General features: G+C 39.6%; 1 protein-coding gene across 3 annotated transcripts in view; it reads left to right on the top strand.

Moving 5' to 3' along the window:
- Positions 1 to 13,691, top strand: part of AIG1 (androgen induced 1) — a 220,018-nt gene that overhangs the window by 74,420 nt on the left and 131,907 nt on the right. For all 3 annotated transcript variants that reach the window (XR_006728587.2, XM_074368246.1, XM_010965657.3), the window contains one exon: positions 5,978 to 6,079. Coding sequence is in view for 2 of the 3 variants with exons in the window: in XM_074368246.1 (XP_074224347.1) it covers positions 5,978 to 6,079 (102 nt within the window). In the remaining variant the exon portion in view is untranslated. The remainder of the gene's footprint in view (positions 1 to 5,977; positions 6,080 to 13,691) is intronic.

The following is a 13,691-nucleotide window of genomic DNA, read 5'->3' as shown; positions in this document are numbered from 1 at the left end:
CGAGGACCAGCAGTGCACCTTTGTTCATGTATATAGCAAATTTTTACATATAAGCACAGTATATGTCAGGCAGTGGGGAAACAGTGAACAAGACAGAGAAGTTCCTGTCCCCTGAGACCTCACTTTCTCATAAGAGAGCTGGACAATGAACGATTGAACAACAGCAACAAAAAGAGCCTATATTCGATCAGGGTCTCTGATAGAAAGTAATGGAGCAGCGATGAGGCTTCCAGGAAGAGGTGCTGTTTAACCTCGACCCGGAGGAACAGAGAATCCAGCCACGTGACAATGGGGAAGAACATTCCTGGCAGAGAGAGTGGAAAACGGTATTGCTATGAGGCAGGAGAGCACATAATGAGTTTTAGGAACAATCAAATTGCCAGTTGGATCTTAGGGAGCAAGAGAGAATACAGTACAAGTCAAGGTTGGAGAGAAAGGCAGGAACCAAATCACAGAGGCTTCTGCAGGAGTTGGGTTTTCATTCTCATGCTATTTACTCAGTCAGAAAAGATCATTAAGGACTTCAGTGTGGCTAAATGTGGACATATAATCAATTCTCCCCAAAAAAATGACAGTAAAAGGCCATGAAGAAGCCATAACATCAGCGTGTGCTTTAGAAACTCTCTAAATGGAGACTCCGGCTGTAAGGTAATTTGAGCAGAATGCTTAACATAAAAAAATACAGTGTTACAACCTGATCATTACAGCAGAGGAATTCAATGTCACACTGTTAGGAATGAGTACTAGAAACAAGCTGTACTGTGGAACAAAAGCTGCTGTAACATTTCAGAGGGCCCTATGCTTCATGTGCATTTCTGAAGCTAAAGGTGGGGTGGAGGGAAGTCAGCCGGGAGGAGAGCACCTGGGGACCCGGATCTCCTGGACGTGCCAAGTGGGAAGGCAAGGGCCAGGTCCGAATGAGCCTTCCCTCTGTGCGTGGGGGCCATCAGAGACAAAGCCAGCTAGCATCCGGAAGGCACACCTTATTCTCACGCTTTGTGTGTTTGGAAAGCAAAATCACACCTTCAATCATGTCTCAGTATTACCTCTCAGCAACAGCCTGACCTTGGAAAGCATCGATGGGAAAGCCAATTATGAAAAGGAAATCTAGATGCAAAGTAGCAGAGCCCGGAAGAGAATTTAAATTTTTACCAGTTTGGTAAATCTGAGTACTAATAGGTTGGCTTTAAAAGGAAAAGCAATATCATAAGCTCATGTCATCTTGAAGCTGAAGACTTTAAAGATGCTTTCATTTATTTCCTCCCTGCACTCCTTCTACGGTGGACGTTTGCAGTCATGCTACATGGCCTTCATAGACAAATCTCTAGATTAGTGACTTTTCTCTTTAGCCTCCTCCAGGGTTGATTTCCCTGCAACATCCTTCGCATCCTAATTGGTTTTAGTAAACTCCAAGGAATTTCCCAGTGATCAGTAAAGCTTCTCCTTAGAAGTGGACCAAAGCTGGTTAGCTTCTACTGGACTCCACATAAGGCACTCCTTACAAAAAGCATCAAAGTGTGAATTTAGTTTTCCTTTGTGTTTATTTCTAATCCTTCCGAGGGGTTCAGATGAGGCCTCAGGGACCGGCTGTCACACGAGTGTTTTGTCTGGGAGGCTTGGAGGACTGGAAACTGACTGTGCTCCTCCTTCTCTCAGTCCAAGTACAGTATCCTGGTCCTGGCAGCTGAGAAGCAGCAGGTGGTGCTGAGCAGTAGCTGGCCCTGGGTCCCGGCCAGAGAAGGCGCTTCTTCACAACAGCAGGACGTCTCGGTATCGCTTAGCCTGTCCAAGGGAACCTATTTTTGTTCATATCCATGCCCTGGTGGAAGAGTTCAAACTTATTTTGGGTTTGCTGATGACCGTACCATCGAGAGGATATCAGTGCAGGAAGCCAAGAAGCTACCATCTGTGCCGTGTTTATATCTCAAGCATTATTTAGGAGGCTGACTGCTCGGTTAGCTGTACCTCTTGACCTTCTAGTGTTACGCTAAGAAAGGTGACTAACACTTTCTTGAAAGTCACTTCACTGTTAATAACCCATTTAATTCCTTCAATGTATAGTAGGGGTGAAAGGATTGACCGAATTGCATTAGTAAGCGTTGACCCCACAGTGCTTTGCGTGTGTGTGGTAGGGACACCGTGAATGTTCACTCCTGGTGGACAGAAGGGAGCTGTCAACAGAGGTGTGCTGGTGAACATTAACAACTGGCTCTCTGCAGGCAAAATGCCTGATTTTTTAGCATATGCTGATTTCCATAGTGAAATATTCAGAACAACTTTCTGAATTTAAAAATTTAGATGAAACAGAGAAATCCTACAAAAGGCAAAAATGATTCAAAGTAACTCAAGAAAAAACAGAAAATCTGAACCCTGTATATCTATTAAAGAAATTGACCTCACAATTATATCTTCTCACAAGAAAACTTACAAATCCAAATGACACCACTGGAGAAGTCTATCAAATAGTCTAAGAAATAATACCAATCTTGCACAAACTCCTTCGCAAGATAGAGGAGAGAACACATCTCAATTTATTTTTTGAGGCCAGTGTTATATAGTAACCAAAAGTGAAAAATGGTATTATGAGGGGAAGAAAAAGAATTAGAGGTCAATATACTTCATGACTAAAGGTGGAAAAAACCTCAACAAAATATCAGCAACTTGAATATAAATATTTATATAATATATAAAAAATACATATATAATGATATATATTACTTATATATAAAGTTATATATGAGATAATATATAAAAAAGACATATTATATATAAAAATGATATATATAAAGCTATATATAAAAATAATAATACATAATGTCCAGGAATTAAAGGTTGGTTTAACATTAAAAATCAATCAATATAATTCATCACATTAACAGAAAAAAGGAGGGAAAAGAAAATATGGTCACCTGAAGGTATGCAGCAAAGCTATCTGAAAAAAACTGAGCACTTGTTCATTACATACGTAAATTAAGAATAGGAGAGATTTCCCTCAACTTGATAAAAGGCATCAAAGAATAACCTGCAGCTAATATCAAACTGAAATGTTAAAAGACTGAACACTTTCCCTAAGATAAAGAAGGTGAAGAAGCTCACTCTTAATCACTTCTAGTCAAAATTGTGCAATAGGAAAAGAAAAAGAAGTAAAAGACATACAAATTGTAAAGAACTGAGAAAGACCAACTTCATTTGTAGACCATGTGCATATAAAAGCCGAAAATAATATATAGCAAAATTACTCAAACTGCTAAGTGAGTTTAGCAAAGATACAGGATACCACGCCAATATACAAAAATCATTTGTGTTTTTATATACTAGTAACAAAGACTATAAAAAAGAAATTTAATGCCATCTACAATAGCATAAAAAACTTGAAATGCTTAGGGATGGATTTAACAAAGTATGTGCAAGACCTGTACACTGAAAACTACAAACACTGAGAAATTAAAGATCTAAATAAATGGAGACATAGATTACATTCATGGGTTACAAGATTCAGTGTTGTTAAGATGTCATTTCTCCCCAAATTGAATGTATTGATTCAGTACAGTCATAATTCTAGGAGGATATTTTTGTAGAAATTCACACGCTGAGATTTTAAAATTCAAGTGAAAATGCAAAGGACTTACAATAGGCAGAAGAGTTCTGGAAAAGAAAAGTACAAACACACGGTAAGCAGAAATCTCAGATGGCCCCAGGATTCTGCCTCCTGCTCTGCAGGCCTGTATCCTCCCCTCCCCTTGAGTGTGGGGGAGGGCTTGTGTCTGGGATGGGATGTTGACATCATGATTAAGTTATGTGGCCAAGACAAAGAGATTTTCACCCATGGCTCCATCCAAGATTGAAGTGGTTTTGTGCCCGTGTATGGACACCCAGACCAAATGTAAAGCTTTGGTTCTCATCCTACGGAAATAAGCACCTCTGAACTGTCTCTCGGGTCAAGGGGTGCGCACACTTATTGCACAGTCAGCCCTCCAGGGTCATACCGGGGAAGGAGATACACACAGGCCCTGAAGCATACTTGTGTCTCCTGGGCAGGAAATTCCAGGATCATAGTTTCCCAGGATGTGGTTTAGAAGAGGAGGGGCCCAGGCTCTGGGTAGACCAGCCACTTGGACCCGGGATTGCCTCACTCCAGGGAGAGTGAGAAGGTTCCAGGTGGCTGGAGCAGAGCCTTCCAAAGCAGGACATCTCAGACTCTTCTGTGCATAGGAATGACCTCGGGATCTTATTAAAATATGAGATCAGACACATGAGGATGGGACCTGGCATTCTGCACATCGAACGAGCTCTCAGGTGGCGTGGGTGCTGCTGTTCCGTGGGACCACACTTTGAGTGACAAGGCTGCAGCGCACAGAGCCCACCCAGGTCTGAGGGCGGGGAACACTGATACTCAATACACATGAAGTCTGTAGTGGAATGAACAAACCCAAATTGTGGATAATTCAGAAATGACTTGCTGTACTTGGAAAGACCCTGCTGATAGTTAACCTTAAGCTAATAATAGGTGTTCTGTTCTTTTTTCATCTTGTGCACTTACCCACTGACTGAAAATAGTTACCTCAAAAGCAGGATAAATTACTGGGGGGCCCTAATCTGTTATTAAAACTATATGTGTTATCTACAGCTGCCTATTGTAATTATCATTCAGTGTGTTTTACGAAACAATAAATGGTCCTAACATCCTAGGTTTTAAGGGTGAATTTTTTTTCTGGGCTAAGATTACCCCCGTGATAACTGATGTGCTTTGAAAAGAACTTTGGAACCCTTCTGATTACTAGCCTTGAGCTATAACCACCAGGAGTTTTGTAAAATAGGGCAATAAAATATATATTATTAATAAAATGACAGGGCATGGATGACTTATAAGAAATGATATAAAAATTGTTTCCGTTTAATATTCATGATGCATTTTATTATTCTGTGGTATTTATTATTCTAAGACATAACTCTGAAGAGACTTTGAGACCTCCTTCTGGGATGATTCGTTCCCTTTTCTTTTTCTTTTTTTTGGTAGGGGGGAAGGGGGGGAGTAATTAGGTTTTTATTTATTTATTTGTTTTGATGGAGGCACTGGGGATTGAACCCAGGACCTCCTGCATGCTAAGCAAGCACTCTACCACTGAGCTGTGCCCTCCCCTTCTTGTTCCCTTTTCTAAGCTACATTTATAGACTATTTACAAGAGCATTCACTTTTAAAAGGGTACTATGGTGAAGGTTAAGACCTTTGGCCATTCACTTCTTTATTTTACCTGAGCTTCCTCTCTCACCATTGGTTTGAGGAAAGATAAGACAATAAATTGAGTACTCTACTTGATTTTGAAGATGATGTTGCCAATGGGTCCAAATAAACCTCTGGAAACCAGATTTTATACGTTTTTCCAAGAGAATTAGGAAATCTTCCTTTACTCTGCACTCTGCTTTTCAGTGCAACCAAAGCCCCTGCTTAGGCTATATAAATTAATACATTTGTTGGAAATGTGACTTTAGGACATTTTATAGCAGTGATTTCAATGCTGTTAGTAGTGAAATCGAAACTTGAGAATGTGAAGATTAATTTAAACCACATGATGGGTTCAAGGAAAATACACTACAGCTTCTTGAATGTGTGCTAACTCTGTACAGTGGGGACTCGGATCCAAAAAACCACCAATGAACTTTTAAACCCTCTTGAGAGGAATCAAACCAACACAATTAACCCTGGAAGGGAGCTGTTCCAGATGACAGACAGACCATCTCTCTCTCCCTCACCCTCAGATCCCTTTGCCTGAGAGAACACAGTGGGAGATCAAGGAAAGGGGAGGGACCCCAACAGTTACCACTAATGGGATGGAGTTAAAATGATCTTTCCAGTTATTAGCTGGCTTATTGATTGGTCTTTCATTTCAGATTACAATTTTGTTGGGTTCTTTCACAACAAATTGTATGTTGTGGACTGTTGGTGCATTTGAAATAAAGGATTTCTTTTCCCTTCCAGTTCGTGGTAGCGGTGTTCTGGATCATTTATGCCTATGACAGAGAGATGATTTACCCGAAGTTGCTTGATAATTTTATCCCAGGGTGGCTGAATCATGGAATGGTAAGTGCACTAAAACAAACGATTTTCTTTTATTAAAAAAAAAAATTCTACGTAAGAGCTGTTTTCTAATGCAGGCTGTTTGTAGAATCTAGCTCAGTAGTTCTGAGATGTTGGAAGATTATAATGAGAGATTATAATTCGAGAAGAAAACTGTATGTAAATGAAAAAAAATCTTCCCATGAAATTGAGTCACCATTGAAACTATGCAGTAGCTGAATCTATAGTTTATAAGAGGTGCCAGTGGTGTTTGGTACAGTACAATGGGCTCATTCCTGGATGGATGTAATCTCTGTGACATTCAATGGCTTATCCCCTATTGGAGACTAAGGATTGATTCCCACCTGCACAACTCTGGACACCCTCCTTCACTTCTCATCAGTGAGACTATGTTGCAAGTAACCATTGTGCTTGTAGAGTTTCTCCCAGAGGAGCAGCAGGGCTGTTACTTTCCTTAGGGGAGCTGCTGCAGGCACTGGGGGTGTCCATAGCAGCGTGGTGGTCCACCTTGTTGGTTCTGCCCATCCCAGGGTATTTGCCTGCAGCTGCTACTAGGTTTTTTCCTTCTTCTCCGTCTAATCCTTTCAGATGCTTTAGCCATGGTGCTACCGTCACAAGTTTCAAATTAAATACGTTGGCTGGTTTGCACATCACTTGACAAGATCTGAAGATGTTATTTTCTGCAGAGAAATTTTGTGTCGCCTTCCCTCTCCACCTCTGGAATTGAGCACTGTTTTGTTATTAATTAAGAAGCCTGCATTTTCTGGTTACAGCCGTTTTTAGACTATGTCCCCGGGTGCTCCTAGTAAACAGGGCAGCCCATCACAGAAATTATAGGGGAATGAAGAGCTGGAAATCACGCATCTGAGGTCCAAAATAACAGTTTTCATTTTGCCCCCAGTTTTGGTACATTTTAAAAGAGAAGTGGAGTATAGTGACAAACAAGTATTACCGTACTGAGGGGCTTTAATCAAGCCTTTTGTAAGCCTATTCGTCAGAAGTGGCACATCTCAGAGAACTGGAATTTTCCTTGAGTCCAATTAGAGCCACACTGTGCGAAGATTAACATGACATCTCAGGTCTAGTTACAAACAGATCAGTGGGGGCTTGTCAGTTGGATTCAGTCTTCTAAGGGGTCTGGCATGGTTGCTCTGCCCCTTTCCAACATCTTACCTTTCTTGAATGTGGAAATGCTTTCATAACTCCCAAGTCTTTGCAATCCTCTGCCCCCAGTTCCTTCCCGTTCTGCACTGGGAAGCTCTTGCTCATCTGTTGGCTTGTGTAACATCTGCTTTAAGAAGCCTTCCCCGACTCCCGCAGGGTTGCCCTTCCGCTGGTTGTGCTGGCATGACACTTCCACATCGCCATCGTGCACGTCAGTATCCCCCACAAAAGTGTTGGGTGTCTAGTGCAAGACTGCAACCTTCAAATCCCGAGTCTCTGCCCAGCCACCCGGCATATAGGGGGACCAGTCAATGTTTATTAGATTGATGAATAATGCAGTACAGCCAGTTTTTCATAATTCTTTGCCAGTTAATACGAAAAGCTACTATTTTTTGAGAATCTACTATGTGCCAGGCTCTGTAATTTAATTTGCCCAATGGTGCTATGAACAAGAAATGATTATCCTTTTTACTGATGAGGAAACCGAGGCTTAGAAAGTTCCTGACACCAGAAGGGCCTTAGGTGAGAACAAAGGATTGCATCACGTGCGGTAGAAGAACAATCCTTGACGATCTGGCCTATTGTCTACATCCCTCAATGGTGCTATGTTACCTTCAGGCCAGAGAATAAATCACAGTCTTTGCAGATCCTCGTGCTGTTTCACGTTTTGAAGGAATGGTTTATTAAGCACGTCTGCAGCCATTAGAACTGCAACTAGACTCTCCTGAATTTCCCTTGATTCATTTTGATGGGTTAAAATTCCCGCTCTTGGAGAAAAACTCTACTTAGAAATGCAAGGAGGAGTTGAGTGACACAAATATTTAGGAAAGGGAAAAGATAAAGTAATGAATGTGTCAGATCCTTTCAGATAATATGAGCTCAGTACATTCTTTCACAATGAATTGTGTCTCTTCGAGGAGCTGAATGATCATTTTTTTGCTTTTTTCCGGGTTCCAATTTATGGTTCCAGAATTACTAACAAGGAAGTTGCATTTGGTGGCTGAAGAATATTTTGCAATATTAAACAATTTGCATTACATGAAGTATGTATATATGAAGCTTTAAATGCAACGTGTGTAAAAAAATGATGTTGATTCTTTAGACTGACAGTTAAAATATGAACATTAAATATTGGAATCATGAATAGCTTAATTTCTTAATGTATAATAAGATTTATGAAATATCAAAAAATTAAATCAACATTTTCAGCTTTATTTAAATTTTATTTAAAAGTCTAATAATAATTATAATTTGCATTTGCTTTTAATTTTAATAGATATTTTTGAATATCTAATTATAAAAATATTAAAATGATTTATTGACATTTTTACATTTATTTAATGTTCATATTTTAATGAAGATACTCAAATTGTGTGCACTTTGATTATAATTGCATTTTAGTTAACTGATGTTTTAGGTTAAATACTATCAGCAGATCTCAAATTTTGTAAGACTTTCCATTATAAAAACATATTTAGTGAATTTGCTGAAATGAAGCCAAGAAAGTAAAAATTTGGAATATTTATATTTATATTATGTGAACTATTTATACTTTATATGTCTGTGTATTTTTACTTTACTACTCATCCAATCGTATTTTTTAATTTTGTTTTATGAAAATATATCTAATGATGTAGGAGGATAGAAGATATTTTATTCAATACTTTCTAGTTCAATTGGTAACTTTCAGATATTTCAGCAAATGGTTTCTGACCCTCTAGGCTTATTTGCTATTATTGCCTGCTTAGATCTTACAACTACAGGAATCCCAAGAGAGAATGCACCCTGTTCTTATGCATAGAATCACATTCATTTTTGAGGAAGTGCAACATAATTTCTAGGGATCCAGAGCCCTGAACCACAGAACTGAACTGCAGTGCATGAGTTAACTGTGGCATCATTTCAGAGGAACCATCAAGTCAGTCTTGAATTTGCAACATTCAAACAGCCATGAGAGAAAACTCACAGGAGCTGAAGTTCACAGGGGTTTCAATTTTGATTGACACTAACGTTGCCAAAAGTTAGACATGATTATAACTAAAGGGAAAAAAAAATCTATCTCTTCCTTTCCATCGTCTTCCTCTTTTCTCTCAGCAAGCAATCCTAGAATTTATTTGCAGAGAAGCAGAGGAACCGGGTAAATAGAAGAGTGATACACCCTTGCTGTGTAACCACTAGGTTCCATTAAAATAGTCATCTCTAAGCTCTATTGAAATAGCACACACACACACACACAAAGAATTCTAATTTATTACAATTAAAAATATAAACACATAAAGTGTAGCACATTTAAATGGAGTCAGTTCAATATCCAAAATCAAAAATCATTCCATCCTTGTAGCCCTGTTTATCTTTGTGTTCCCAGCAACTCCAACAGCCCACGATGCCCACTAGGAATTTACTAAGTGTTGATAATAAAAAGGATGTTCTTGTATTTGCTTTTGAAACTTGGAAGAATGTCACGTTTACATTCATTTCCTTTACCACCTTTTATCCTCAGTCCACCAATAAACAGACAAAAGAAAAACAGAGGTGATATCAGCAAATAACTCAAGAGTTTCCCAAATGTAATGAGAGTGGTCACAGACAGTGGTGGTAGGATTCTGCATGGCTGCCACATATAGGGGCTAAGCTTTAGTTTAATTCAATCTAGCAGGCATTTATTGAAAACTTATCACATGCAAAGCACCCTGCTAGGCACTGTGTGGCTACGGGATGAGAAAAAGACATGCGGTTTTAATGGGTGGAAAGGGCATGTTTGAAGTGGATGACGGTAGGCAGGAAAACAGTTTCCCAAACCAAAAGAGTGTCCCCAGTAGGCTGTGTTCACTTGGACAAGGAGAAGTACTGTTGTTATTCTGGCTTGTTTCTTGGTTGCAAAAGTAGAGCCATGAACCTTTCTCTTCTGCTGATTATAATTTTAAAGCGTTGTCAATGGAGTAAATACACATTAAAAGCAATAAATAAATAAATAAATATTTAAACTCTAGAAAGACTGCAATCTCTCAGTGATGCTGTAACAGGAAAAACCAAAAATAAGACAGTCTCTTAGCTTATTGAAGACCTAATTAATGTTTACAAAGTGCTTTGAGAATGCCAAGCACTGCAGAAGGTTAGGATATTATTATTATCCCGCAGATCTTTAAGCAGACATGACCTCGATGTTCTTATAATCACAGCAGGAATTACTCATTCCTCATATAATTTATCAGGAGAGGAAAAAATAAATTCTACCTTTCATGTTTGATTCGTCAGTTGTTCTTGTGATATGTAACCGATCCTCAAGAGAACCTTAATTTAGGCAAATCTTTATCCTGTTCAACATTATTTTGACATCTGGTAATTACTAAAGTTTTCGTGTATCTGTCTTTCTCCGAAGAGAAGGCATTAAAAACTGCTTGGATGATCATTGGTTTTGCAGGAACTCAGATTTGACATTATTCCTTTGGTAAATCATGCAATTTATGGAAATTTTCCATTTCTGGGATACAAAGATTACGCATTTCACGACCCATGGAGTCTGTGCCACCCTGATATTGGATATTTCATAAAATAAGCTCTTGGTTGAAAGAACACCTTCTTTTTCATATGAAAAAACTGACCTTTCTTGATTTTCCCAATATATTCTAAAGTAACTAGATGGTATTTGGAAATTTTCAAAAATAAACGTAAGATGGGAACAGAGGTCAGAAATTTCTTGAGAACCTCTTTCTAGGGCTCCCAGTGGACCTTCCGAAGAAAACAAATAAGACCCCAAAGAACAAGGCGGAGAGCTGCATCCACGGTGAGGCGGACTCTTCAGAATTACTGCATACTGTTGTCATGTGGAAGCTTTTTTCATATCCAGTTTAGCTGATCGTAGCTTCTTCCACTGTGGATTTTTATTTGTGATCATTAGTTCTGCCAAGTCCAGTTCTCCTGTGTTAGATATTGTCAATCTAAATTTTGACATACAGATTTGATTCCATCTCTTTAACTCAGTAATCAATTTTAATGTATTTCATTTTAGCTGTTGCAAATTTTCTTTCTTATTTATTATTTCACCCAGAAACATTGTAAATTGGAGATAATGTATTTTTTAAATGATATTTGACAAACCTTTGAACAATTTTGTGAGGTAGAGAGATGGAGAGGGTTTTCCAGTTCCACATATGCAGAGCTTAGAAGGTGCAGCTCCGTCATAACAAGTAAAAAGCTGAACAGATTGAAAAATCAACAACTCTTCTTGGATCCATATGAGAAGGGAGAACATAGAACAAACCACTTCCCCAAGGTTCAAGAGACAGCCCAGCAAGTCCAGAGAATAATAACTTAACTGGAGCATAGTCTCTTGAGCAGAAACCACTACGGGAACCAATACCAGGGAGGGAAACCTGAACTGCAACTGACGGATTATAGGAGGCTCAGTGAGGACAGTCTGAGAGTGAAAAAAATCCAGGGTGACCCAGTCATGAAAAAGGTTCCCACAATATTGTGAGATTTACCTGCAGGAGGTTTACCAGATTCCTGTAGTAACTATCAGAGAAGCATCCCCTCAGGCTTCCAGCAGAAGGAGGAGTAAAGGAACCACTTTGAAATACACCAGAACACTCACCTCTTGACAAAGCCTGCCCTCAGGTGAGACTAGCTAACCAGAGCTTACCTGCTGGGGTACCATCAGAGCCTAACTAACCTAGGGGGAGGGACACACCCAACTCCCGCTGGCTCGGGCCTTCCTGTCCTACCTAAGGGAGGGGGGAAAAGCCTGAGAAACACTTGGGAAGTTCATAGTCCAGAAGCACAGTCTCACTGAAAGACTGAGTCCTGATCATCGGACTATAGAACACTTCTCCTCCCCTGACGCCTCACCACCACATTACTAAAGGACTTTTATAGCAGTTCCTTCTACTCGGTACATCATGTCCAGCTATCAAGAAAAAAAAAATCACAAGTCGTACCAGAATGCAACAAATACAATCAAGAGAAACAGAGCAAGCATGAGAACCAGACACGGGAGGAATATTGGAATTCCCAGACTGGGAATTTAGAACAACTATGATTAATATGCTAAGGGTTCTAATGGATAAAGTAGATAGCATACAAGAACAGATGGGCCATGTAAGCAGAGACATGAAAATCCTAAGAAAGAACCCCAAAGAAACGCTGGCAATAAAAAACCCTGTAACAGAAATGAAGAATGCCTTTGATGGGTTTATTAGTAGACTAAACACAGCTGAGGAAAGAATCTCTGAGTTAGAAGATGTATCAATAGAATCCTCAAAAAACTTAAAAGCAAAGAGAACAAAGACTGAAAAAAATTGAACAGATATCCAAGGACTGTGGAATAACTACTAAAGGTGTAACAGATGCATGGTGGGATTGCCAGAAGAAGAAAGATAAAGAAACAGAAGAAATATGAACAAGAATTTCCCTCAAATTAGGTCTCAGACCCCAGAGCACAGATCCAGGAAGCTCAGAGAATACCAACCAGGATAAATGCCAAAAACACTACATTTTTAAAGTATATAAAATCAAAGATAAAGAAAAAAAAAACCCTGAAAGAAGCAAGAAAGACTGAGAGAACTGGAAAGAAGGGGGAGATAGAGAAAGGCTAGAATGGAAAAGGGGAAAAGATAAGGGAGAAGAGGAAGAGAAAGGAGGTAATGTCATGGTGAGAAGAGAAATGGCTGCAGAAAAGAGAGAGCTCCAATAAGAGATGGGAAGGAGGGAGACTGGAGGAAAGGGAGTCAAAAATGCCCCAGGGTGAAAGGCACAACGTCAAGGTCAAACCACGCAGGTTTTATGCCGTGTCTCCTTCATAGCTTCTTGAGGGTCGGGGATTAATTGTTTACTATGCCAGCGCCTGGCGTAGTGCCTGGCATATTGTAGGTACTCTGTAATCATTTCATGAATTGATAGATGTTAGTAGACTGAGCTGCATCTTTACTGTTCCTTGAACCCACCAAGCACCCTGCTTGTCTCGGAATGCTCTCTCCCAGAGACCTGCTTGACTCCCTTCATCACCTCCTTCAAATCTTTGCTCAGTCTCACCTTCTCAGTAAGGCTTACTCTGAGCAGCCTGTTCGGCACTGCAACTACCCTCGTGCCCCCAAAGTCCCCTTACCCTGCTGGCACTTACTGCCCTTGACATGTGGTATGCTTTCATTTATATGTTGTATTCATGGCTTACTGTCCATTTCCCTCTGCTGGAATATAATTTCCAAAAGGGCAGGGATCTTTTGTTTCAGTTAGTGATTTATGCCAAGCACCTAGAACAGTTCCTAATTTGTTGTATGAACGAATTGATTTTACCAATATTCTATGTCCATGTTTTCCCTTTTTTTTTTTTTTACCACTTTCTCTCTTTCCTTCCATAATTGTTGACAGAGAATGCAACCCCAAACCATTTACTTCTTTCCTAACTTGTATTTTACTTCACTCTTCAAATTCAGCTCCGTTGCAGCCAAACCCT

Source organism: Camelus bactrianus, chromosome 8 (assembly GCF_048773025.1).
Source record: "Camelus bactrianus isolate YW-2024 breed Bactrian camel chromosome 8, ASM4877302v1, whole genome shotgun sequence".
In the NCBI taxonomy this organism is placed as follows: domain Eukaryota; kingdom Metazoa; phylum Chordata; class Mammalia; order Artiodactyla; family Camelidae; genus Camelus; species Camelus bactrianus.
Note: the sequence above shows the minus strand (reverse complement) of the source record. Positions and strands in the feature narration are given on the sequence as shown.